A 26918-nucleotide genomic window follows, 5' to 3' on the forward strand; every position below is an offset into this window, starting at 1 on the left:
TGGACTGGTCCAGTTCTGGCCACTGCTGCCATTTGGAGAGTGAACTAGCAGATGGAAGATTTCTCTCTCTCTCTCTCTCTCTCTCTCTCTCTCACACACACACACACTGCCTTTCAAATAAATATTTTTTAAAAAAATGAAATACTCAATATTAAATGGAAAATCAAAGTTCTATAATCATTTATAATGGGACTAAGTTTAAAATATGTGGGAGGCTTAGTACAAAAAAAAAAAAAAGAACTTAACATAGTGATGGTGAGAATTAATAAACCAGAAACACCTCCTGTCACAGGTTTGTAACTGCCATAAAGGCTAGATAATTACTATACCCATTATCACTACCATTATTAGTAGTGGTAGCATGGAAAGGAAGAATTGCAGGCCACTTTGTGTCCAAGATATTCTGTACTGGTATGTCAAGTTGAATTTAGATTTTGAAAAAACAATTCTTTAGGATATATGTGACCCATATACTATTTGGTATCCACCTATATTGAAAAAAATATTGTTTATCTGAAATGGAAATTAAAGGAAGCATCCAGTATTTGCTAAATCTGGAAAACATAATAACAATGCAAACATCCTAGGGGATGCATGCATTGTGCAAAAGGGCTGGTGGGCAGCCATTAGGAGGTTGTCTTCAGAGACCAGTAAGATGATTCATGAAATAAATGCTAATTATACTTTTTGGTTTGTAAATCAAAGAAAGAAAAAAACATTTTCACTCATTTGTTAAAATAATTTCAAAACTAATGGTAAAAATGTCCTTTGCCTCTGCAAAAACATACTATAAATATCTTAACTGAGAAATTCTGAAAATCCTGAATTATCTATTTCTTCTTTCAAGCCATCAAACAAGATGCAACATTTTTCCTGTCTTATTTTATTTATTTCTTTTCTTTCCTCTCATTTTATTCATAAAGCCGTGACTCAGAGGAAAAAATGATGCTTTTCTATTTACTAAATAATCAATTTGAATAAAAATTATGAAATATGTGGACATAATCCAAACTTATGAAAGTCAAACAAAAATATCCTTTTTTTCACGGAGGTCCTTGAAAACTTCCAGAGGCATTTAAAAAAATTCTACTGTCAAATTTACATTCAAAAAGAAATACCCTTTAGCTTTTGGGACCCACTTTCCTTTGTTACAAACATCTCACATTGGTATTGTACATGCATTACAATTAATGAAGCAGGACTGACACATTATTATGCATGCAGTCCATATTTGCTTGATTCAGATGTTCTTAACGTTCCCCTAAGGTCCTCTTAACTGTCCAAGAACCCTGTCCAGGACAGCCCATTACAGTCTTCATGTCTCTCTGGGCTCCTCGCAGTTCTGACAGTTTCTCAGACTGTCCTTGTTTTTGATGACCTTGATGGTTCTGAGCAGCACTGGTCAGGTATTCTGTTGAATGTTTTCCACATGACTAGACAGAGGTTATGTGCTCTGGGGAGAAAGCCATGGGTGCAATACCATTTTCAGCACATCGAAGGTATAAACTTGATTTTTGTAACAAGTGGTTTTTATGAATTGCTTATGCATATTCTTGGATACTACATTATATTCAATACACTCAAGTCAGTGCAAGCATCCCTCAGCATCTTTAAGGCATTGATTCCAGGATTCCCCCAGACACCAAAAATCTGTGGATGCACAAATTCCCTACAAAATATGGTGGTAGTGGGGCTAGCACTATGGTGCAGTAGGTTGTCTCTACCTGCAGTGCCAGCATCCCATACAGGTGCTGGTTCAAGTCCTGGCTGCTCTTCTTCTGATTCAGCTTTCATCTATGGCCTGGAAAAGCAAAAGATGGTCCAAGTGCTTGGGACCCTACACCCACATGGGAGACCTGGAAGGAGCTCCTAGCTCCTGGCTTTGGATCGGCCCAGCTCCAGCTGTTGCGGCCATTTTGGTTGTCAATCAGTGGATGGAAGACTTTTCTCTCTGTCTCTCCCTCTCTCTAACTCTACCTCTCAAATAAATAAATAAAATCTTTAAAATTAAAAAAAATTGTGGTAGCACATGTATATACTCCACCCATACTCTCCCATATGCTATAAATCATTTCTGCATTACTCATAATACCTAATATAATGTAAAATCCATGAAAATAGTTACTATTTTGTATTGTTCAGGAATAACTGCAAGAAATAATGGATACAGGTTTTTTCTTAAGATTTATTTATATTTAAAAGAGTTAGAGAGAGGGAGAGACAGACAGATAGCATCCATCTGCTAGTCATACCCTCCCACAACCCCCCAGATTGACAAAACCACTGGAGCTGGGCCAGGCTGAAGCCAGGAGCCTGAAGTTTCTTCTGAGTCTCCCACAAGGGTGGCAGGGGCCCAAACACTTGAGCCATCTTTTGCTGCTTTTGACAGATCATGAGCAGGGAGCTGCATCAGAAGTGAAGCAGCCAGGACATAAACTAGAGCCCATGTGGGATGCAGGCATTGTAGGCCACAGCTTTACCTGCTACACCACAACCTGGCTAGCCCACAGCTTTTTAAGAATATTTTTAGGCCGGCGCCGTGGCTCAATAGGCTAATCCTCCACCTAGCGGCGCCGGCACACCGGGTTCTAGTCCCGGTTGGGGCGCCGGATTCTGTCCTGGTTGCCCCTCTTCCAGGCCAGCTCTCTACTATGGCCAGGGAGTGCAGTGGAGGATGGCCCAAGTGCTTGGGCCCTGCACCCCATGGGAGACCAGGAGAAGCACCTGGCTCCTGCCTTCCAATAGGTGCGGTGCGCCAGCCGCAGCGGCCATTGGAGGGTGAACCAACAGCAAAAGGAAGACCTTTCTCTCTCTCTCTCTCTCTCTCTCTCACTGTCCACTCTGCCTGTTTAAAAAAAAAAAAAGAATATTTTTAATATACAGTTGCTTGAATTTGCAGATGTAGAACCTACTGATATGGACAGCTGACTTTTTACAAATGTACCCTACTTGATGCAGGCATTTGGACAACATTCAAAAGTTCATGAGTGCCATCTTACGTGACTTCTAACCTCATTTGGAACAGTCATATGGACACTTTAAAGTGCAAACATGCAAAAACAAAAAATGGAGCTTAGAAAAAAGTTTCATGAAAATAATATCATACCACAGTGGTCCTTTAATCAAGTCCTCTGAAGCTTAGAGGCCAAAAATTACACTCTTAGAGCCAGGTGAATAACCACAGCAAAGACAGAACTGGTGATTAAGACAAGAGGAATAATTTCCCATGGCAGAAAGTGGCAGCCTGCCTCCGACTCGCTAGTGCTGAACACATCCACCCAGAATTCTTGAAGTTCTCAATGATTCAAGCTAAATCTGTCTAGTCATGCCAACTTTAATCCAATGGACAGTTTCCCCCATGACCTAAGAGCTGGTACATCTTCCTCATACTTGAAAACAAAGAGGATTCTAATAGTTGGTAAATCATCCAATCGAGAATGTTAGGGGAAAGGAGGAAGCATAACTATCATTTTTCAGTTACTACACAGGTCTTCGATTAAAGCAGCATGTAAAGAATGAGGCTGAAATTGTCATTTTATAGTTCGAAGATGGTTGCATGTCAAGAATTTCACAGTCTTATCTAATTGGTCTTATCTAAAACTATGAGCAGCAACTTAACCATGTGTGCCTGGAGGCATCTTTCAAAATCCCAGAGTGACAAAACCTTTTCAAAAAAGCACAGACTACTCTTGGTAAACAGACAAGGTCCTTTCCCCTCTCTAACTAAGACAACAGCTGAAATAACTGGATCAGATGCAGAATGCCAATGGCACAGCTGAAGGGGTAGAAGGACCTGAGTAAGGCTTCCCACCCAGGCTCATGACAGCTTCCAAGCATGTTCACAGAGGACACATTTGCAGCCTCAAACCCCAAACTGCTCCCCAAGACTCCATTGAGTCAAAGATGTTAACATATCATGAGCAGATTCAAAAGAAAAACATACCCAATACTGTGCTCCGAGGCAGAAAAATTTAATCAAATGTGTTGTTTCTTTCAATAGATAGCCAGTTCACACAATAAATGGGAGCCACCTTAAAATGCTGTAGTTAGGCATGAAGAACCACCCAAATCTACTGACATCTTTGATGCTTCAAACTTTTTCCATGTGTAGATTTTAATATTGCAAAGACAATTCACTAAAGAAATAATGTAAGTAAACAGGATTTTGTTATAGTGCAATTCATGCAAGAGCAAATACTAAATTTTACATTAACTGTGAGTTATAGATATTCATTATAGGAAACAGAATAAAGGTAACCATGAAATTACTAAAAGACCACTCATGAAACACATAAATTAGGTTTTCATAATTTATTATGTGCCAGTTAAAAATTATACTATATATCCTAAACATATTTTTATTCTTTACAAAAGATGTGACAATGTTTTCAACATACCATTCAAGATCTTATGTCAGAATAAGCACTTGACTAACTTTGATAATTTAAAATAAATTATTTTTTTCAATAGCAATATTCCAAATCATAGAATGTCTTCAATTTAAATATAATGGGAAATGCAATATTAATTCACATTCAGAACATGAGTCTACTTTTCATAATTCTATGTGCTTTATTCCCAATTTCACCATTATTCATTTATACTTTCTCTTAAGAGGCAGCCATAAAAGATATACCTCAGAGTTTCCATCCAAATCAGTATTTCATTGAGCTTCATAGTTCACTACTTTTCTTTGAAATACACAGACATGATGTCACTCTATTTTTTGGTTCTAAGAGTATGTTTAATATCATTCTGGCATATTTGTATTCCAATTAGTATGAGATAATCTGCCCTTGAGAAACAACCTGCTGCACTTGAGAATTCCAGGAAATACATGACAGCTGACTCAACAGGCAAACGCATTCTATTTGAGCTGCACATGGAGCCACATGCAGCTCTCGGTAACCAGTCACCAAACTGCGCTCTCCTACACATCAGTGATAAATTACCTGTCTTGTATCTTGTCTTCTCCCCTCAACACATATCCATGCTGTGATTCAATGATGATCATCTATTAACAATGTATCCTTCACAACTACCAGAAGCCAAGCAAGCATTAAAGCTCATGAGTTCCTGATGGAACTATATCACTGTATGATCCAATTTAAATAATTTTAATGACAAACTCTCAAAGGGGTTACACTCTAATAGAAGGAGACAAAAACAACCTTTTAGATCATTAAATAAATGAGATGATTTCTATTCCTCATACACATTATAAAGAATGGGCTAATTTTTAGGAGAAAAACATCTTTAGCACAATGATTAGGAGAAACACAAGTCAAAGTGGCTGCACCCTGATAAACCAGAGGGGCAGAGAGGGTGAGGAGATAAAACATGGACTGTGCAGACCTTTCTCTGCTTGGTGCTGGAAGAGAGTTTGGCCTTGCTTGGTATTGAGAATCCTCTAGCTTTTGGCTTGTGGTCTCCATTACAAACTGAATGTTTATGTCCCCTAACCCACTCAAATCACACGATGAGTCTCCAATCCCCGATTAGATGTGGTGGTCTTTCAAAAGTAATTAGGTTATTTCCTTTCCATCTGCCAGCATGCATCAGGCAAGCCAGGATGGATGGATATAAGTACATCCAGGAGATGTGGAGAAAGAAGCTGTCAGATGTGATGGTCTTTCTCCCGAGAATCCCCAGCTGGCAGCACCACCAGCTCTCCATGCAGCACAGGGTGCCCCACCTGACCCGGCCCAACAAGGCCAAGCAAGGTTATGTCATACATAGGATCCGTATGCACCATGGTGGCCACAAGCACTCAGTTCCTAAGGGTGCAACACTACAGCAAGCCTGTCCATCACGGTGTTAAGCAGCTGAAGTTTGCATGAAGCCTTTAATCTGTTGCCAAGGAATGAGCTGGGTGCCAACGTGGAGCTGAGAGTCCTGAATTTTTACTGGATTTGTGAAGACTCCACATATAAATCCTTTGAGATTATCCTCATTGATCCATTCCATAAAGCAATCAGAAGAAATCCTGACACCCAGGGGATCACCAAATTGGTCCACAAACACAAGGAGAAGTGTGGGCTGACATCTGCAGGCCACAAGCGTCTTGGCTTTGGAAAGGGCCACAAGTTCTACCACACTGTTGCAGCCTGGAAAAGACACAGTACCCTCCAGCTGCAGTATTATTGCTAAAGTCAGTCAAGTTTGTAAAACTCAAACCTAAAAAAACATTTAGGACAGTCTCATCTGCTTAAAGATGCTATTGGCCTGTTAAATCTATTCTGCAGATAATTTCATGAATGCTTTGTCAAATTATGAAAGTTTAAAGTACAATAACATTTGAAGACCAAGTGGTGTATCTTGTTTCTAGTAAGATAAACTTGGTCTACTTTATCTTATTACGGAGTTATATGTCAGTGTTTAAAACATGCTGCGAAGTATAAGAGGTGTAAAATAAATTCTTAAGTAATTAGGTCATGATGATGGGTTTCTCCCATAATGGGGCTGGTGGCTTTTAAGAAGAGAGTGAAAGAGAGAGAAATCGATGAAGGCCATGCGAGGACATAGCGAGGAGACAGCCACCTGCAGACCAGAAAGGAAACCCTCCTCAGGAACTGAATCCTGAATCGGCCTTGACCTTAAACTTCCAGTCACCAGAAGAGCAAAAATAAATGTCGGCTGTTTCAGCACCCAGTCTGCAGCATTTCTCTGTAACAGCCTGAGCTGACTAAGACAGCCTATTGCGGTGTTTTGATTTACAAGTTCTTCCAAAGCCAGGTTGCTCTGCGTTTGGATGTGTGGGGAGCAACTCGGACTAGACTAAGTTACTGGAATTAAGACTTATTCTATGCATCTGCTCTCCCACAATATGGCGCTGAGAAGGGAGAAACAGCTTCTACACAGCTGCCTCCAGTTCAACCAATAAACAGCAGGACCTGCTCCTGATGGGAGGAGAGCAGCGTACTCGGTGTGTGGGTAGCAGAGTTGGGATTGGTGGAAGAGGACTATAGAGGAGGAGAGAGACAACATGCACCAGGAACATCTAAGGGGAACACCTGAGGAACACCTGTGCAGCCCCCGAGAGAGCCGGCAGGCGGTGTGCCGCTCCCCTGCGGAAGTGGGGAATGTGGCAGGGGGAACCGCCCTTCCATGGAGGTGGAAGGGACGGTAGCCAACCCGGGAAGAACCAGCAGCAAACCCGGGGAGGGCCGAGCAGACAAAAGAACAGCGCAGGGTCCTGTGTCGTTCCTCCACGAAGACGGGGAGCGACAGGATGTTTTCCCTAACTTCTGCTAGTGAAGTGAACGAGGTTTGTTCTTAAATTTGCACTTAGGTGACATGCATGGTGTTGAGTATGGGTGGTGTCAACGATCCACTCACTGCCACCCAGCATCCACAGGTCCGCTGTAGATACATGGTGCTTTCTTTTCCAGGTGATTCTGGAAGAGATTCACGAATCCTTCCCACATCATGATATTCTGCTAACACCACATCTGCACATGTAAATACCTGAAAACTTATATATCTATATGTTAGCCAAATACGCATGTGCAGATTAAGATGGGAAACTTTCTACATGCAGCAGTGCCCCTGCAAAGTGTTGAGTATGCACACACCCTGGACTGTCCTTCCCCGCACCTTTCAATGGATACAGAAACAGTTCCATGTTATTTTGTTAAATGACCAGCAGCATCTACTCTCAAAGATACATTAGTAATAACAATATAGGCAAACAAAATTACTCAGAAAAACTGAAATCATTCCCATAGTACAACAGCAGCTATTTAACACAAATTATGGGCACACTTAGTAAAAATTAATAAGAAATAAAAAGTTCCCTCATAGTTCGGCAATTTGCTCTATACAGTAAGAACAACACAGAAAGGAAATGGGCAACAGTGACTTTTTAAGCATAGAGGCAATTGGGAGAAATTGCAAAAATAACTCACATATAGATAGCACCATTTCTGTGCCAGAGCTGGAAGCACTGGGTCTCATATGCATGGATTTCAACATTTTTTGCACCAAAACAAACTTATCATTCAATTACATCTGCCATGAACTTTTTGACATGCCCTCATATAGCCACCAAATTCTAGACTACCACATCTTAGTTAACTAAAATGAAAAACAGCTGTAAGGAGAGGATATACACTTATATTTCAAATCAGTAACTATCACCTATGGGTATTCTGACAGTCAAGGAACACACACACACACAAAATCTACTACCAGTCCAAAAATGTGCTACATTGCTTTAAAAACTCTCATCCTCACTTTCAAGAGGTAAAATATGACAAAACACTTAAATGATTAACACCCTGCAAAACTCAAAGGAGGGACTTTGCTGTTATTTCCTCCCTTACCCTGTTCTCAAGACAGCAGCCTAACCTGTGGCACCTGCACTCCACTGGCAGCTCTCTCTTAACCACCACTCTGCATTGGGAGCTGTGCAAATGCAAAATGCACAATTTGTCAGGCCATGGGGAAGCCACATGAACTCATATTAATATACTGTATGAATGGGTTCATGTTTAATACTGAAAGCTCTTGAATCTGAGCAGCAAGTAATGCTTGTTAAGAGAACTGGTACATAGAAAAAAGGAAGGATTTTGACATGTGATGGGAAGTCAGGCCCCATGGCCACCTGAGTTTGAAATCTGCTCTGGAAAAGGTCAGCAGCAGTTACTTTCCAACTAGAGGAGATGATTAAACCTCTCAGATAATCTAGATCTGGATGTGCACACTCACTGCATATTTTTTTAAACTTTTATTTAATAAATATAAATTTTGAAAGTACTTTTGGATTATAGCAGTTGCCCCCCATAACCTCCCTCCCACCTGCAACCATCCCAACTCCTACTTCCTCTCTCCCATCCCATTCTTAAGATTCATTTTTAATTATCTTTATATACAGAAGATCAACTTAGTACATACTAAGTAAAGATTTCAACAGTTTGCACCCACACAGACATACAAAGTATAGAGTACTGTTTGAACACTAGATTTACCATTAATTTGCATAGTATAACACATTAAGGACAGAGATCCTAAATGGGGAGTAAGTACACAGTGACTCCCGTTGTTGATTTAACAATTGACACTCTTATTTATGATGTCAGTAATCACCCAGGCTCCTGTCATGAGCTGCCAAAGCTATGGAAGCCTCTTGAGTTCACAAACTCCGACCTTATTTAGACAAGGTCATAGTCAAAGTGGAAATTCTCTCCTCCCTTCAGAGAAAGGTACCTCCTTCTTTGATGGCCTTTCCACTGGGATCTCAATCACAGAGATCTTTCATTTATGTCATTTTTTTGCCACAGTGTCTTGGTTTTCTGTGCCTGAGAAACTCTCATGGGCTTTTTAGGCAGATCCAAATACATTAAGGGCTGACTCTGAGGCCTGAGTGCTGTTTAGAACATCTGCCATTCTATGAGTCTGCTATGTATCCCTCTTGCCATGTTGGATCGTTCTCTCCTTTTAATTCTATCAGTTATTATTATTAGATACTGATCTTGTTTATGTGATCCCTTTTACATTTAATCTTATCTTTATGAGCAATTATGAACTTAAACTGATCATTTTAACTAGTAAGATGGCACTGGTACATGCCAACTTAATGGGATTTGGAATCCCATGACATGTTTCTAGCTCTACCATTAGGAGTAAGTCCGAAACTCACTGCATATTGTTTGTTATTCTTTATAACTTCTTGCTTCCTGAAATCTTACATTCTGCCTAGTTTGCTGAAAGAAGGGATAAACTAATGAACTACCGATTAACCCATTAATTTTTAAGGCACTGTTGCCAAAACAAGTTTAAGCTACTTCTCCTTCCCACTTCTTGAATTCCCCCAGTTCTTACCCACTATTTCCAAACTCCCAGCCCCTAGCTCAGAGCTCACCAGATCTGGTTAATCTCCTGTGTCCACAGGCTGCATGAGGGGACTTCAAAAAGTTTGTGGAAAAAATGAAATTAAACGATGTTTATTTTGATGCGAACAAATCTTGAAATCCATGCATAGTTTTTCATAACATGCATTTTCCATGAACTTTGTGAAGTCCTCTCGGGTCTACAGAAGAAGAAAGGACATCGTAACTCAAGAATCATCCTCCTCATCCACCTGACTGCTCCCAAGGTTCCCCCCAACTGCTGAGAAACAAAGCGCACTGCTCTACAAATTATCAACAACCAGCTCTAGATGGCAGAAAACAGATGTTAGATTTTTTTTTTAAGATTTATTTATTTATTTGAAAGTCAGAGTTACACAGAAAGAAGGAAAGACAGAGAGAGAGGTCTTCCACCGGCTGGTTCACTCCCCAATTGGCTACACCGGCCAGAGCCGCACCAATCTGAAGCCAGGAGCTAGGAGCTTCTTCCAGGTCTCCCATATGGGTACAGGCACCCAAGGACTTGGGCCACCTTCCACTGCTTTCCCAGGCCATAGCAGAGAGCTGGATTGGAAGCAGAGCAGCCGGGACTTGAATCAGCACCCATATGGGATGCCTGCACTGCAGGCAGCGGCTTTACCTGCTACACCACAGCACCAGTCCCAAGATTTTAGATTCTTAAGGAAAAATTAATTCATCTGAAACTTCTATTCGCAATGAATAAAACAATCATCAAAATCTCTTCTCAAGTACCTTAAACTTTGTTACTCACTAAGGGACACTCAATGAGGGATTTCAACTTCCTTTCTCTACTTCCTTCGAAAGCCTGGAGAATAAGGAACATTTTCCATTTTGGCAAGTTACACATGATTTCCTCCTATCTGCAGGCTAATTCTCTGCAATTTTGCTCAAAGTATTTAAGGAAAGATGCTGAAAAAATGGAAACCAGCTATGGTTCACACTTCTGAAACTGTTCCGATAGAGCCTCATAGGTGCCAGACTCAGCAGCCCACCAGGAGAGAAAATAATATTCTGAAGAGAGATCTACAGACTTCATTCTGAGAACAATAGGGCTTCATCCTATTTCCTTTTTAAGCAGCAAATATGTATGTAAGAAAAAAATATGCAGGGAAACTTTTTGAACCATTTTGAGATACTCACAATTTTGGAAATATGATAAAGAAATAATCAGAGGGGCCCAGCGCTGTGGCAAAGCAGGTAAAGCCGCCACCTGCAGTGCCAGCATCTCATATGGGTATTGATTCAAGTCCTGGCTGCTCCTCTTCCGTTCCAGTTCTCTGCTGCGGCCTGGGAAAGCAGTAGAAGATGGCCCAAGTCCTTGGGCCGGTGCCCCAACATGGGAGACCCAGAAGAAGCTCCTGGCTCTTGGCTTTGGATCGGCGCAGCTCTAGTTGTTGCGGCCAGTTGGGAAGTGAATGAGCAGATGGAAAACCTCTCTCTCTCTCCCTTCCCTTCTCTCCCTGTGTAACCGTGACTTTCAAGTAAATAAATAAATCTTAAAAAAGAAAAAAAAAAAAAAGGAAGGAAGGAAGGAAGGAAGGAAAGAAGGAAGGAAGGAAAGAAGGAAGAAAAAGAACCAGAAGCACTGTCTCTGATAGATAAAAGGAAATTCTTCCTCTAGGCAACAACCAACAGCATGGAATGTAGCATACTGGCACAACCATTAGGGTCCTGGGCATTTTATAGCCACACTCATAACAGAGTTGATAGATTTAGTTTTATGGACAAAAAAGACTTTTTGATTCCAAGCCATATCAAAAAATTTCTCTATTTTTGAAGTGCAACAAAAGCTCCAGGGAATATAGTTTATATTAAATGTTGGTTATGATTATGCTTCCCAAAGTATTTTCAAATTATATGACATTCACACACACACACACAAACCCTGTGAGTTTTTAGCTCATTGAGAAAATGAAAAAGTAAGCACAGATGCAAGGTCACAGGAAAAAAAGAAGTGATGAGAATAATTTGGATCCTAGAACTTGGAATCCTAATCCAATGATCTTTTTTGAGTGCCCCAGTGCTCAGTACCCAAAATGAATCCAAAGCAAACCAACACACCTTGCTTCATGAAACACTGTTGACAATAGAATCAAATGTGTTATATAGTCCAAAATTATTCACTGAGTATACACTATGTATCAATGACCATCTTAGAATCTGAGGATCAATGATATAAAGGGCAGATTACCAACACAGCAAGGGGCTGAGAAAAAGCACGGTCCTGCATGACCAAGGAGAAAAGAACAGGCACCTGGGCCTTGGGTGGCCCTAACAGAAAATCATGTATTTGCCTCCGAATGGTGTGCTAACTCACTCTTCCCGATGGACTTGAACTCGAGAAATGAGGCACCACTGAGAAACACCTGCAAGGTATAAGCCATACACAACATGTTTCTCCCTGTGAGCTCTAGCCTGCCATAAACACCTTATATCTTCACCCAAAGGTCCCTGAGGCTGTGCATGTGTAGAGAAATGCAAAGGTCAGAACTACAGGAAAGTATCTGGCTTCCTTATCATTTCATGGGAGAAATATGTAATGAAGGCCCACTACCAACACACAAGTACTCTGTTCTATATTTTAGGTATACTCTTTTCTCTTTGAAAATTCACTCCTGGGGCCAGCGCTGTGGCAGAGTAGCCACTGCTTGCAGTGCCAGCAGTCCATATGGGTGCCGGTTCCAATTCCAATCCAGCTCTCTGTTATGGCCTGGGAAAGCACTGGAAGATGGTCCAAGTCTTTGGGCCCCTGCACCTGCGTGGAAGACCTGGAAGAAGCTCCAGGCTCCTGGTTTTGGATTGGCCCAGCTCCGGTCGTTGCGGCCATTTGGGGAGTGAACCATGGATGAAGACCCCTTTCTCTCCCTCCCTCTATCTCTCTGCCTCTACCCCCATGTTATTCTGCCTTTCAAAGGAATAAATAAATCTTTAAAAAAAATTCACTCCTGTTTAGTTGCTTGACACAGAAAAAGAAATGTATCTCTTATCTATGGTTTACTCCCCCAAATGCCTGCCATGGTCAGGGCTAGCCCAAGCCTGAAGCTAAGAGCCAGGATCTCAAAACAGATCTCCCACATGTGTGGCAGGTAACCAATCATTTGGACTATCACCACTGTTTTCTGAGATCCACATTAGCAAGAAACTAGAATCAACAGCCACTGCTGAGTATCAAAGCAAAGCACTTCAGATGTAGGTTATGGGTGTCTTCATAGCATTTAAAGTACCCACCATAAATACTCTTTCAATGTTCCACAACAACAACCTGAATATCCAGAAATTATTTGCTTTTAAAAACAAACAAATATTTATTTATTTGAAAGCCAGACTTAGAGAGAGAGAAACCTTCCATCCACTGGTTCATTCCCTAGATGGCCACAATGGCTAGGGCTAGGTCAGGAGAAACCAGGAGCCAGGGGCATCTTCCAGGTCTCCCATGGGGGTGGCAGAAGCAGAACACTTGGGCCATCTTCCGCTGCTTTTCCCAGGCCATTAGCAGGGACCTGGATCAGAAGTGGAGCAGCCAGGACTCAAACTGGTGCTCATATGGGATGCTGGCACCGCAGGTGGTGGCTTACCCACTACACCACAATGCTGGCCCCCAGAAATCATTTTCTGTCAACCAAGATACTCAGTAGTAATTAGGCCAATTGCTTAAAAATAGGATAATATGAATTCCGTGGGTTGAGATGCAACTTTTAAGCTACCTCCTCAACAATTTGCTCCACTGTCCTGCTGTGCACTTCTGAGACACACAAAATCAGAGTGATAAAATGTTGCCTTGCCCCAAGAAAAGGGGAACAAATTTAACTTCAAGTCAAAGATGATGCTCCCAAAATAATAATTAACACAAGAAGGCATATATTGGCTGGCGCCGCAGCTCAATAGGCTAATCCTCCGCCTGTGGCACCGGCACACCGGGTTCTAGTCCCAGTCGGGGCGCCGGATTCTGTCCTGGTTGCCCCTCTTCCAGTCCAGCTCTCTGCTGTGGCCCAGGAGGGCAGTGGAGGATGGCCCAAGTCCTTAGGCCCTGAACTCGCATGGGAGACCAGGAGAAGCTCCTGGCTTCGGATCAGCAGGGTGCACCGGCCACAGTGCACCAGCCACAGCAGCCATTTCGGGGGTGAACCAACAGTAAAGGAAGACCTTTCTCCCTCTGTCTCTCTCTCTCACTGTCCACTCTGCCTGTCAAAAAAAAAAAAGGCATATATGGTTAAGGCATGACAAAGAGTTAAGTATTTACTATAGACTGACCATATAAATCAATAAGAAAAAAGTAAATAGACCAAATGAGAGATGAACATATGACATGAAAAGATACTTCCCAAAGGAATTAGAAGAAGGGAAAGAAACTAATGATACATTTAACTTCAGCAATATTCAAAGAGAAGGAAATCAAATCATAGGGAAATAGAAACCCCCCTCGTCTAATTATATATATTTTTCCAATTAAAATACTCAAGGTTGTTGAAATTACAGGAAAACTGGCATACCTGTGTACTGCTGAGAGCAATATAAATTATATAAGCTTGATGGAGGACAAGCTAACAACATGTGTCAACAGCCTTGAAAACATCCGGTTCTAGGAAATAATCTAGAGTGAACGACCTGATGAAAACTTTTTACTACTTTTAACTACCAGGATTTTAGTAACAGCAGCAAATAAACTGCCAAAGAATGAAAATGCCATCTCCATCCATATTCAGAAATAGTTATTTAAGTAACTTATGTTACATATAGGTATGGGAAATAGATACTAAAAATAAACGCTAATTCTATGAGAAATGCTGCCTTATATGTTAATAGTAAAGTGGCACAAGAGCAACCTACATAAAAACATTTAAAAATGTGTACAGGCCGGCGCCGCGGCTCACTAGGCTAATCCTCCGCCTAGCGGCGCCGGCACACCGGGTTCTAGTCCCGGTTGGGGCGCCGGATTCTGTCCCGGTTGCCCCTCTTCCAGGCCAGCTCTCTGTTGTGGCCAGGGTGTGCAGTGGAGGATGGCCCAAGTGCTTGGGCCCTGCACCCCATGGGAGACCAGGAAAAGCACCTGGCTCCTGCCATCGGATCAGCGCGGTGCGCCGGCCGCAGCGCACCGGCCGCAGCGTGCCGGCCGCGGCGGCCATTGGAGGGTGAACCAACGGCAAAGGAAGACCTTTCTCTCTGTCTCTCTCTCTCACTGTCCACTCTGCCTGTCAAAAAAAAAAAAAAAAAAGTGTACAAATTGGGAATTCTAAAAATAGTATGCATTCTGGGGTTTGAGACCATGAATGAACTTTAACTTCTTTTTTTAATTTCTATATTTTCAAACTTCTAAACAGCATAAGTTACTTTTGAAAACAAACAAAAAATATTTGAAAAAGAGAAAAACCTTTCACTCATGGACTGTAGAGTTCCCTAAAAGATGCAAAGTTTCTAAACCTACTAAAAACCATGTAAAATTTAAAACAGAAAATGTAACTATGGGTGATTAGAAGTGCACAGTGTAAGCATGATAAGTGAACCTTGTTAACTTCAAATCATGCATCCATCTAATTAATAAAATTTACCCTAAAGCAAATGTGCAATAACCTTTCCAAAAATTAAAGGTGTACTTCTTTGCATAGTGATATAATACATATTAAACGGTATTAATTGGAAAAACAAGATATAAAGAATAGAACATTCTCATTACACTGTTTTTTCTGCAACTGTGGTGAGTATATATGCTGGGTATCATATTCAATATATAATTTTATGCCATGGTTTGCTTCTCTTCCTTAGGTATCAGGCACATTTCCCATATAATGCTATTTTTTCAAAAGATAATTCACAACTGCATGATAGTTCTTAAGCTAGAGATGGCAGAGTATATGTATGCATCTACTATGGGTATAACAACATTATTCTTTTCCAAACCAAGTCAAGATACGCAATCCAATCCACTTACTACAAGCCCCAGCTCTCCTGAACCACCTGCCATGTACTGAGTAAATGTTATATGAGTCACTGCCTCTGAGACTTCTTACTTTTCTGTCTGATTTTCTACAGACCTCCTTTTCTTTCTCACTCAGTCTCCCCATGACAACAGCAACCACGCTCTGCAGCACCCAGGCCTGTGAAGAGTGTATTAGAGACAGGAGAAACTATATCCCAGCTCTTTTATATTTGCACAACTTGGTTTGTTGCCAAAGACGTTGCTCTTCCTGGAAATTAAATTATTGGGTATTGCTGAAGGTAATGACTTCAATGTTATTCTAATATTTGAAAGTCCAAATAAAATATTTGATAGAGAAGAATACAATTTATGTTAAGAAGTGGACATTGGTAGGTTGAGTAATTATGCTCAGAAGCAAATAAAACATACTGAGTTGGAAATGCAAGAATTTTTCTTCTTTCTTCACTATGTCTACAATGGCTCCCATTAATAGTTAAATGTTAAACACCAGTCAAACTGATATCTACACTGGAAAATAAATGCTATGGATAATAGCTAGCTGGATCATCATTTATATACAGCTTAGGAAGTCAGATTCTGGCACTGTCCTACTCTGTGCAATTCCACCACTTACAAAGACATCCAATTATGAGCAGCTAAAGACCAACACGGAAAGTAGGGAAGAAGTTCTGAGAATGAGTAAAGCTGGATACACATAAATCAGCAGAATTTCAGAGACCATACTCACTATAAATCAGCCAGACATTAGACACTCCCTTGATAATTCCTGATACAGTGTCAAAATACCATGAAATATTTAAAGAGTTCAACTACCAAGTGAAGCACAGTGAAAGCTACTATATTCTATCCACTGGATTCTTTATAAACAACGTCAATGGGGAACACTTCTTTCCTCCTTCCAATATTTCCTTCCAGGTAAAGGGAACTTAATTAATGAAACACTTCTGGTCTCTTGCCAACCCATCACTTTCTCTGCCCCTGAAGAATAAAGGAGCAGTCTGCCCTGCTGCTTTCTTTCCCAAGAGAACTCCTGGCCTGCACAGAGCAAGACTTGGCTCTATCCAGCTCTGATACTGTTGCGGGGTGGAGGGGGGGTGGGGCAGGAAGACTGCAGATCTGAGATGTCATTCAACTCCCACAGCAAGCTCTGTCTAATCAAAGCTGATTTTTTACCCAGGTTAGCCATTTCTTTATCTTTTGTCCATTCATTAGAGTCGGGGAGGGAAACCTGGTATGTTTGGTTCCTTAAAGATATCAACAATGCACATTTCTGCACACTTTGTAATTTTTAGAGTAATTATGTGCTTTGCTTTATTGTTGCACATTGAAATAGAAAGAGACACTACAATGAACATCAGAAGATATGAAGAGGCGACTAAGCAGAAAGAATAAATTACATAAAATCTGTACAAAATGCAATTTTCTTAACACATATCCGATAGATCATATTTCTAATAATGGCCTGATATTCACACCTATTTTTAAAAAACATTACCAATAAGAAAAACTCCTGTCCTTGCCTATGCAGGATAAATTATTTTTAAAATTTCAATGGTAGGATTAAACTGTTCCTTCTCATCTAACATTATAACTAGCTATCCTATTTAGTAACATGTCCATATAATTCAAAACTGACAATTTGACATGATTATATTAGACCAAATATAATTGGCTCACCTGCTTATTTTGATCCCAAAAAAACCAGAAATGCCTTTTGTTATAACATGTATTTTACTCTGCTAACTTATAATTGGCAGTTCCCACAACAGCACATAAATTTGAATATAAATAACCACATTTATTGTCAAAATGTTTTTCTGAGTGAAGATAAATTAGTCCTCTGTTATACAGGTCACACTCTGTAACAAATTCTAAGATACATCAAAGCATGATGATGATAAAAAAAAATCCTGTTGCCACAGATCACAGTGCTACAGCCAACTCCTCCGGAATTGATGATGCAAAAGGAGTTGGGTTGCACTGCATTTTCTCTGTGGTTCCTAAAAGTGAAACGACCACTGAACGTCACCATTTATTTTCAGAAAGATCCCAATGCACATAGTTTTTCTTTTCTTTTGAAGGACTTGACTTTAATTGCAGAAGAGGGAATCTTTTCTTTTTGCAATAAATGTAATTGTTTAAAGTTTCTTCCTTCCTGTACAGTAGTGTTATGATAGGATTCATGCTCTGTGGTTCTAAACTGAGCAGCTGGTTAATATTTGACCTCACAGAGGGATGCTTATTAAGCTGTCTATAATATTCTTTGTACAACATTCATCTCTGTAGAAAATTTGATCTTAATCAGGTGACTAATATAGTACTAAAAGTGAATATCAATGTTTTGCAATTCCTGTCTATTATATTATAATCTTTTTTTAAATAGTGGAGCTTGGAAATATAATTTACTTTCCCTGTAGCTGAACTATTATATATTTTAATACATAAAACAAACATTGTATGTTTCAGAACACAAAGGTTGACAGATTTTATATGCAACTCTATACAATAAAGCCACATTCCAAAAGGCCTGTGGGGATGGTATATCCCAATAGTAGTTTTTGTTAGAGAAGGTAGCCACCTATATAACCTATTTAATAATACATGAATGAAACATAAGCATCTGGGCCCTGCACCCGCATGGGAGACCAGGAAGAAGCACCTGGCTCCTGGCTTCAGATCGGTGCAGCACACCAGCCGTAGCAGCCATTTGGGGGGTGAACCAATGGAAAAGACCTTTCTCTCTGTCTCTCTCACTGTCTAACTCTGCCTGTCAAAAAAAAAAAAAAAAAAAAAAGAAACATAAACATCTATCTTAGTATATAAATACATATCTTGTGTTTAAATAAGTGTTTACAATTTACCAAACACTTCTCCATACACTTATTTTATCCTCAAGCCAAGCTTTTAAGATGCTCTGTTTTATTATATCTATTTCACAGCTAAAGAAACCAAGTCAATGTCTGAAGATCACATAAATGCTTAAAGACACACAGCTAAAAGGAGAAATATCTGGATTCTGCCCAAAGCCAATTCTCTCTCTTCACCTCTATACCCACTGGGAGCAGAATGTAAAGGAACATTACATTATAGAAAGTTATTTTCCTAATCATTGTTATTTCAGATGAGAAATATATTTCTAGAGAAAAATTTGAGTTCTGCCACACAACCAGAGTGTGTATGTGTATTTCATGGGTATAGTAAATGCCAGAGTAAATAACATATATTGAAATCTATGTGGCCTGCCTGGTGGTACAGCTAGTTAAAACTCTGGCCTGAAGCGCCAACATCACATAAGGGTGCTGGTCCGAGTCCCGACTGCTCCACTTCAGATCCAGCTCTCTGCTGTGGCCTGGAAAAGCAGTAAAAGATGGTCCAAGTGCTTGGGCCCCTGCACCCATGTGGGAGACCCAGAAGAAGTTCCTGGTTCCTGGCTTCAGATCAGCCCAGCTCCAGCCACTGCAGCCATTTGGGGAGTGAACCAGTGGATGGAAGACCTCTCTTTCTGTCTCTACCTCTCTCTCTGTAACTCTTTCAGATAAATAAAGCAAATCTTTAAAAAAGGAAATCTAATAGGGGAAGTTTACATATGTGTAATTTATTCTGCAGATTACTTACAAAGGGACACAGAATGATTCTAGGAGCCAGCGCTGTGGCACAACAGGTTAACGCCCTGGCCTGAAGTGCCAGCATCCCATATGGGCGCCAGTTCAAGTCCCAACTGCTCCACTTCCAATCCAGCTCTCTGCTATGGCCTGGGAAAGCAGTGGAAGATAGCCCAAGTCCTTGGGCCCCTGCACCTGTGTGGGAGACCCAGAAGAATCTCCTGGCTCCTGGCTTCAGATCAGCACAGCTCCGGCCATTGGGGCCAATTGGGGAGTGAACCAGCAGATGGAAGACCTCTCTCTCTCTCTCTCTCTGCCTCTCCTTCTCTCTCTGTGTAACTCCAACTTTCAAATAAATACATAAATATTAAAAAAAAGAATAATTCTAGGAAGCATCTTCCTCTCTTATTTAGTCATTACTCCCAATTTGTGGAAAACTGATATAGGGTATATCCTCAATATCCTAATAAAGCTAAGACATTCCCTACAAATCAATTAACCATGATGGAAAGCTTAAAATTACACTTAACTGAGATGTGACCAAAAGACAAAGAACTGAAGATGTCATAAATACAGTTTTGTTACAAGTCTTAACACTTAATGAACTAAAAGCACAACATGAAACAACGTTTGTGTTAGGTTCCTGTGTTGGAGCTACTGTTTGTGAATATAATTGGATTCATTAAGATCAGTCAGGCAGTTTATTAATCAGTAGGCTGGATTGCCAGACAATGTGATAGGATCTATTTATCTATGACATATTTAATATTTTATATTAAACTAAAAAGTTATTGCTTTGGCATATAATCTGATAAACTTAGAGCAAGCAACAAGTGTCATGAACTGCTCCCTCCCCAACTTTTCACACTCAACCACATAACTCTTACCATAGAACCATCACTGTGGCCCTCATAGAACAATCATGGCAGCCAGTGGAATATAGCTTGAGACCATATTTCTGGCTTTTAAATCAGCCAGCGAAGACCACTGTTCCACATCTTCAACTGAAGTTCTCAAGTTAGAACTAACTGCCAGTTAATTCATGGTTTTTGTTCAATGTCTGAATTATGGCATTCGAGTTTAAGTACTCTCAACCACGTGGAATCCTTCATAAGATCTATGTTGGAAAGTGATAGTAGCATCACCAATTTCCCTCTAAAAAAAAAAAGTAAAAAAAAAAAAGTCCACAAAAAGAAACAACCATAACTGGAAGTTCACCTCTTTTGTGGCTAATCATGAGGGAAGAAGAAAAAAAAATGACTTCGGATATTCAAAATGTAACAGTATATTTTAGTTCAATTGACTGCAACTAGTTACAACTAGAAACATAATGGCCAATACAAAGTACATATACATTGTTTCAGATGTAACTGGTACTTTCTTATGCAAGGACACCTTATGAAACTACACTGCAAAATCGCAGCAATTCCACATAAGTACATACCATTTAAAAGCACAACAAACAGCAAGTTCTATAACATTTTCAGGGAAAAAGTACTGCATATTTAACTATAGCTAGAAGTAATGCAATATTTGAGAATATTGTTATTTCATTTTTAATTTTAGAGGTCATTATGAAGGGATACTATCCAGAGAAATTACTTCACAAAACTATAAATTGTCCTTTCCAACTAATATAATTTGAATTTCATTTTTCCTGTCTGATGAACAATTTCATTGGGGGAAAGAATTGGCTTTTGTTCTATGGCAAAGATATGAAGTGGATGGAAATATCATAATTTGATAGCACATGACTCTCATTACAAATAGTGAAAACATCCATGACATCTGTAAAAACTGAGCCATACAACTACAGACATACACCAAATTAAGTAACTACTTTCTGCAAGGCTACAACAATGTCTTTAGAGCAAACAATCTTGTACTTACTACAATTGCCACTCAGTCCAGTACTAGCATTTTCAATCTAAATAAAACGTAAAATGCACATCTAGTTTTAATTACGTCCATCAACAGCTCTCTGGTGCACACACAGGCACAGAGCAATATCAACTGGTCCTTTAAGAATCATTTAAAACAAACCCTAGAGTCAAATGGGGAAAAACAGAACAAGAGATGAATGTCTCTATCATGTATGGCTTCTTTTGAAATATATTTTATATTTAAAGAATGCAAGGAACACAACAATGTCTGAAGTGCTCTAGGAAAGTTCTCTGAATGTGATAAAGTTGAAACAAATGCAATATTGGTGAAACTAACCAGTGTTCTGTTAACTTGAGCCACTTGAGACCTGGCTGATCATTCTGCAGCACTAACTTGTTTTTGCTATCATGATAGGGCCTCCCAAATTTCAGCAGCAAATTCTGAATGCAATCATATTCATTCAAGCCCTGACATCTCATAATCCACAGACCACTATGGATATCACCTAACAGGTCTTCCAACAACATTAGCAATGGATTCTGCATATGGCAAAGATACGTTAACGAGAGATTTCAGCACAGTTCAAAGCAATCAATCCAGATATGAAGACACTCTCCCTTATTTGCCATACTTCTATAGCAAAGCTCCCCAATCATGCACAGCTTCATCCCTCTAATTCCTATCAAACACTTCTCCATGGGATTTTAGAAGTGGCATGCTCTGAAGCCTTTCAATTATGTAGGCGAATGACTAACAGCAGAGATTAACTGACCTACCACCACTAACCTAAGCTACCGATGATGGAAGGCGCACAATGAGATAACTCCCGGGTAGTTCCGGCACCTCCTCATTTTCAGGGAAATCGTTACAGAAAACTCCCAGCATATTAAATATTGGTCCCATAGTTCCACAAAGTGAAAATCTATGCCAGCCAGGCCCAATTCTATGCTTCAAACAAATCTCTGTTCAGAGCCAACCTAGCTGCTCCAGAACATCAGACATGCACGTGAACAACCCCTCTCAGAGCCACAGCAAATCCCATCAGTTCAAAAGGAGGCACCTTTTCCAGGCAGGGAACCCGCAACCTGCTCCTCTCTCGGCTTCCACACCCCTCGCCACCCCCACACTTGCAGCGAAACACAACTTTGGGCATTAGGGAAGTAACTGTTCTTTGTGGGAACGACACACACACACACACACGCACAGACACACACACACCCTAAAAATTCCCAAGTCTGTTTCCCCACCACGCAGACCAGAGAGGCTGCACCCCCCGTGTCTAGACTTGGTTCTGAACGCGGTGGCTGAAAGCTGCCGAGGAGCAAGCCCAGGAAACCCATCGCACCCCAGAGGAGGAGGAAGGTCGGGGAGCAAACCCAGCAGCGCCGCGTTCAGCCATTGATTACGGATCGCCCAGATCTCGCATCGCGCACCGCCCAGGCTCGCGCGCAGCTTCCCCAAACCTGGGTCTCGCGCGCCGCTCTCCAGAGCCTCACGATCTATTGTCAGGACGCGCGAGCTCCCGAAACCTGTGAATCGAGCTGCAAAGGCTTCCCCCGAAGCCGCTAAATATAGACCAAAAGGGACTCGCGGTCTGGCGGGCGGCGGCAGGCGCAAGACTCGGCCATGGACGCGTAGGACCAAGTCTTTCCATTTTGTTCTAGCCAAACATCGTAATGACATTGAGCATAAGGGCAGGAGACGCGAGGGAGGTCCTCCCCACCCCCACCCGTCTTCTCTCGTATATTAGGGACGTCATGAATGCCACGGGTATGTTCTGGAGGGTGGCGGGGAGCAGGATGGTCGGGTTGCCCTATATACGCCTCCTTCGGGGCGGATGGGTGGCAGGGAGGCGGCGCACGCACAACAGCCACTCGGTAACCGTTCCGAGAACCGCACCTGCCCTGGACCCCGCGCCGGGCAGAGCCGTCGGCCGACAGGGGACCGGGCGCGCCCGCGGCCGGCAGCACCGCGCAGCAGCCACCGCCGCCGCCGCCAGCCGGCCGGGAGCCCAGGGCCAACCCCCACGGGCGGCGAGGAGGAGGAGGAAGACGCCGAGGCGCAAGATGCGCCGGCCCCGGCAGCCCGGAGAAGGCAACTCACCGAACGGCGCGGCGCCCGGCTGCTTCCTGGCGAACATGCACCCGCCACCGGCGACAGCTCCTCCCGTCCGGGGAAAGGCGTGCGCGCCGCCGCCCGGCTTCAGGGCAAGGTCCTGACCTTGCCCAACTGCGGCATCTTCCGCTTTTGTTGTCTGAGCGCGGCCGCGGGACAGGCGATGCTGGCGGGGAGCAGGGGCGAGCGCCGCGGGCGAGAGGCGGCTCCCGACGCGAGTGCGCAGCGCCCGGCCCGGCGGCCCCTCCGAGCGCGGCGAGCGCAGCGCCCCCTGCCCGACTCCGCGGGCTCCCCCGCGCTCCTCGGGGCGCCTCTGGGCTCCGGGCGCCGCTGCCGCGGAGGGCCGGCCGGGCTGGTAGAGGAGCAGCCGCCGCCGCCGCCGCGCCCGCCGCTCTGATCGGCCGGCTACCGCCGCGGGCGCGAGCCTGGGGCCGCCGCGGCGCCCGGCGCCGAGCGCTCCCGTGCTGCGCCCCGCGCGCGGCCCGCGCCACCTGTGCCGCCGCCGCCGCCGCCGCCGCCGAGGGCGAGGCTCCTCCCGCGGCGCGCAGCAGCCTCAGCCTCCACCTATGCCTCCGCGGCCGGCTCGGGCGCCCGGCTAGTGTAGAAGCGTCCGCCCCGCCGCCGAAACCTGCCCTGGGTGCCGAGCATGCCCAGTGCCGCCGCGAGAGCGCGGCGCTTTGCCGCGCGCGCTCCACTTCTGGTTTTCGCGGCAGCAGCGGCAGCGGCAGCCGCAGGAGAGAGGGGAGGAGGCCGCGGGCTGGGAGAGGGCCGCGCATCCTTGGGAACGCACGCCCTGGGCGCGAGCCGGGGGGATGCAGGGGACCCGGAGAAGGGCTAGAACCCCGGTTCTGCAGGTGCCAGATACTGGCATTGATTCTGATGGGGCAGATGCCGGCCTGCAGACAAAGGGGAAGGGGTGCGGGGGTCTCGTGTGCCTAGGGGCCGGGGAGGAGCGGGCTGGACGCGCCTGCTGGAGGTGGCCCTGGTCTCCGGGCAGGTCGTGGGGTTCTAGAGCCAGAAGCCATGGCATGGGTCAGAGAGGGGGTCCCGGCACCTGCCCGGTCCCATCGCCTCCAGTGTTCTGGGGCCACGTGTTGTCGCGGGTCCTGAGACGTCCTTAAACAAAGTGACTCCGGTTGTGAGTCTAGAATTCTGTGAACTTCCAGCCCAAAGGACCCTTGACCAGTGTGGAGCTTGAAGCGCAGGTGGCAGCGATGAGTTCGCCTTTTCCTCTTCCCCCCTCTCCTCCTTGCCACCTTTTCCTGTTTTCCAGTCTTCTACACCTCTGCTGCCTCCTCCTCCTCCTCCTCCCCATTTTCCACGCTACAGTGGAATTACTGACCTGCTGCTTCCCCTGCCCCCACTGTCTCCCTGCACACCCCGCGTTGCTTTCTTCGTTTTCAGATTGATTTTCCATAGGGCCTCATGGTTTGACAGCTCATTGAGTCCATGGAGACTTCCATGTGCGATTCTTGCTGTGAAATTCTTGTTGGGAAACCAGACCCACACCATGTGCCAAGAAGCCTGTGTCCCTCGATGCACTCCTGAGACATGGCAAGGCCCAGCACAGGTGGGCCAGGGGCTAGGACCAAGGTGCCTCCTCTCAGCACAGTTCAGCATCCCTGACCCCAGAGGCCTCCACACTGTGAGCCGCCAGCTTCTCCACTACAGCCCTCCCCCGAGCATGTTTCTATGACAGAGACAAGCAGGGCAGAATACAGAAAATTGTAATAGCTGGGATTTGGAGCTTATGATTCTCAGTCACAATGCGCTTTTATTGTGTGTTGGAAGAGATTATCCAACAAAGTTAAATGACCTGAATATTTATTCGGTGCTATTCTCCACTATCCTTTGGAGTAGGATAAGATATAAGTTAAAGTAAGAGGAGAGGGGGAAGCTTTAGACCGGTTAAATAGGTAGAAATTAGTGGAAGGAACAGCAGGGTGAGCAAGGACTATTATAGTAGTGCAGTTGTTCAGTTTCACCCTCCTGTCTCAGAGTTAGACTTGCAGCCACAGGCTTGGTTTTCCCCTGTAAAGGTGGTTCTGCAGCCTCACTCCAAGTCTGAAAGCCAGATTGGTATTAGAAAACCTTGATTCTTTGGAGGGAAGACAGGCAGGACCAATGTTCAGCACATGTTGAAATGTATGTTCTATTTTATTTCTTGGAAAGTCAATTCAATTACTCTGAATAGTTGGTTCAAGACAAATTAGTGGCAGTGTATCCATTAGGCCACATTAGATTTTTAAATGCTCCTTTTTCTTACCCTAGCCTTTCCCAGTCCTGTTGTTTTTCTTTTTGCATCTTTTGACTCAAAGTGAGAGGGAGGAGGGAGGAGGGAGAGGGGAAGAGAGGGAGATCAGTAGGTCTTTGGATTAAAATTGAATTGGTGCATAGATAGGGTTTGAAGAATAAATGTGTCTCTCCTGCCTATATAAAGTTTTTTCTCAATTTGGTAGGATCACTGGCACACCTTGCTCACTAATTGTGCATACTGGGGGTGGCCATTAGGCGGTCCCTACAGACTTTGAAGTTGAGGGGGAGCTCTTTGAGAGGTGGGCAAGTCACGCCATGGACTGCTTTGTTTTAATTTGCTCTGGGCCTCAATTCATTGAAACATTTATGATTTCTATCCTTCTAGGATAATTTTTAACTTAAGATATTATTAAATTCAAAATTAGATGATATGAAAAAATAAAGCAAAATGGCCATGTGTAATGTTAGATCTTGGAATGACTCACTGCTGCCATCTTTTGCCTTCTGCTTCAGATAGTTCCTGTAAAAAGGAGTTTTCTCAATTCACATATTCACTGGGAAACCAGAAAGTCATTAGTTTATTATTTTCTAATCATTCTAATAATCTTAAATAAAACACCATTATTCTGTTTCTTCTATTTGTGCAGTTAGGTGATATAAAAATCACATCTAAAAATAAGTGCTATTTTTCTTGATTTTACAAATCACTTTTCAGAATTTGAAGCAAATGTATTTTTATATGGAAGTTTAACTTGAATTTTAGGACTAAAATGTAGCAGTTCAAAATATTTTTATAAATTAATGAATCTAATAGTTCAAAATATTTCCTTTTGAGGACACTTAAATACTTATTTGAGTTATAGCTATTTAAACATAGTATTGTATCCTGACATTGAGGTTCAAATAAAGGAAAATTTTTTTTCAAAGATTCTTTTTTTAGAGGCAGGCTCTGGTGGCATAGGAGGCTAAGCCTCCACCTGCAGGGCGAGCATCCCATATGGGCACAAGTTCATGTCCCAGCTGCTCCTCATCTGATCCAGCTCCCTGTTAATGGCCTGGGAAAGCAGTAGAAGATGGCCCAAGTGGTTAGGCCCCTGCACTCATGTGGGAGACCCAGAAGAAGTTCCTGGCTCCTAGCTTCAGATTAGCTCAGCTCCAGGCCATTTGGGGAATGAGCCAGCAGATGGAAGATGGATCTCCCTCTCCCTCTCCCTGTCCCTCTCCCTGTCCCTCTCCCTGTCCCTCTCCCTCTCCCTC

General features: G+C 42.9%; 1 protein-coding gene and 1 pseudogene across 4 annotated transcripts in view; one reads left to right on the top strand and one right to left on the bottom strand.

The window, feature by feature from the left end:
* The window catches only part of CTNND2 (catenin delta 2), a 993743-nt gene extending 970220 nt beyond the window's left edge, over positions 1 to 23523 (bottom strand). The window contains exon 1 of one of the 4 annotated variants that reach the window (XM_089312616.1): positions 23394 to 23523. In XM_089312616.1, coding sequence (XP_089168742.1) covers positions 23394 to 23430 — 37 coding nt within the window. In that variant the 5' untranslated portion in view covers positions 23431 to 23523. Of the gene's footprint in view, positions 1 to 22635; positions 22655 to 22753; positions 22961 to 23393 lie in introns of those variants that run through there. The other 3 variants (XM_051853868.3, XM_051853869.3, XM_089312617.1) reach the window with 3 other exon arrangements.
* Positions 5573 to 6199, top strand: LOC100340756 (large ribosomal subunit protein eL15 pseudogene; annotated as a pseudogene).
* Positions 23524 to 26918: the final 3395 nt, after the last annotated feature.

This window comes from Oryctolagus cuniculus, chromosome 14, assembly GCF_051225735.1.
Source record: "Oryctolagus cuniculus isolate XC-2025 breed Fujian yellow rabbit chromosome 14, ASM5122573v1, whole genome shotgun sequence".
NCBI classification, from domain to species: domain Eukaryota; kingdom Metazoa; phylum Chordata; class Mammalia; order Lagomorpha; family Leporidae; genus Oryctolagus; species Oryctolagus cuniculus.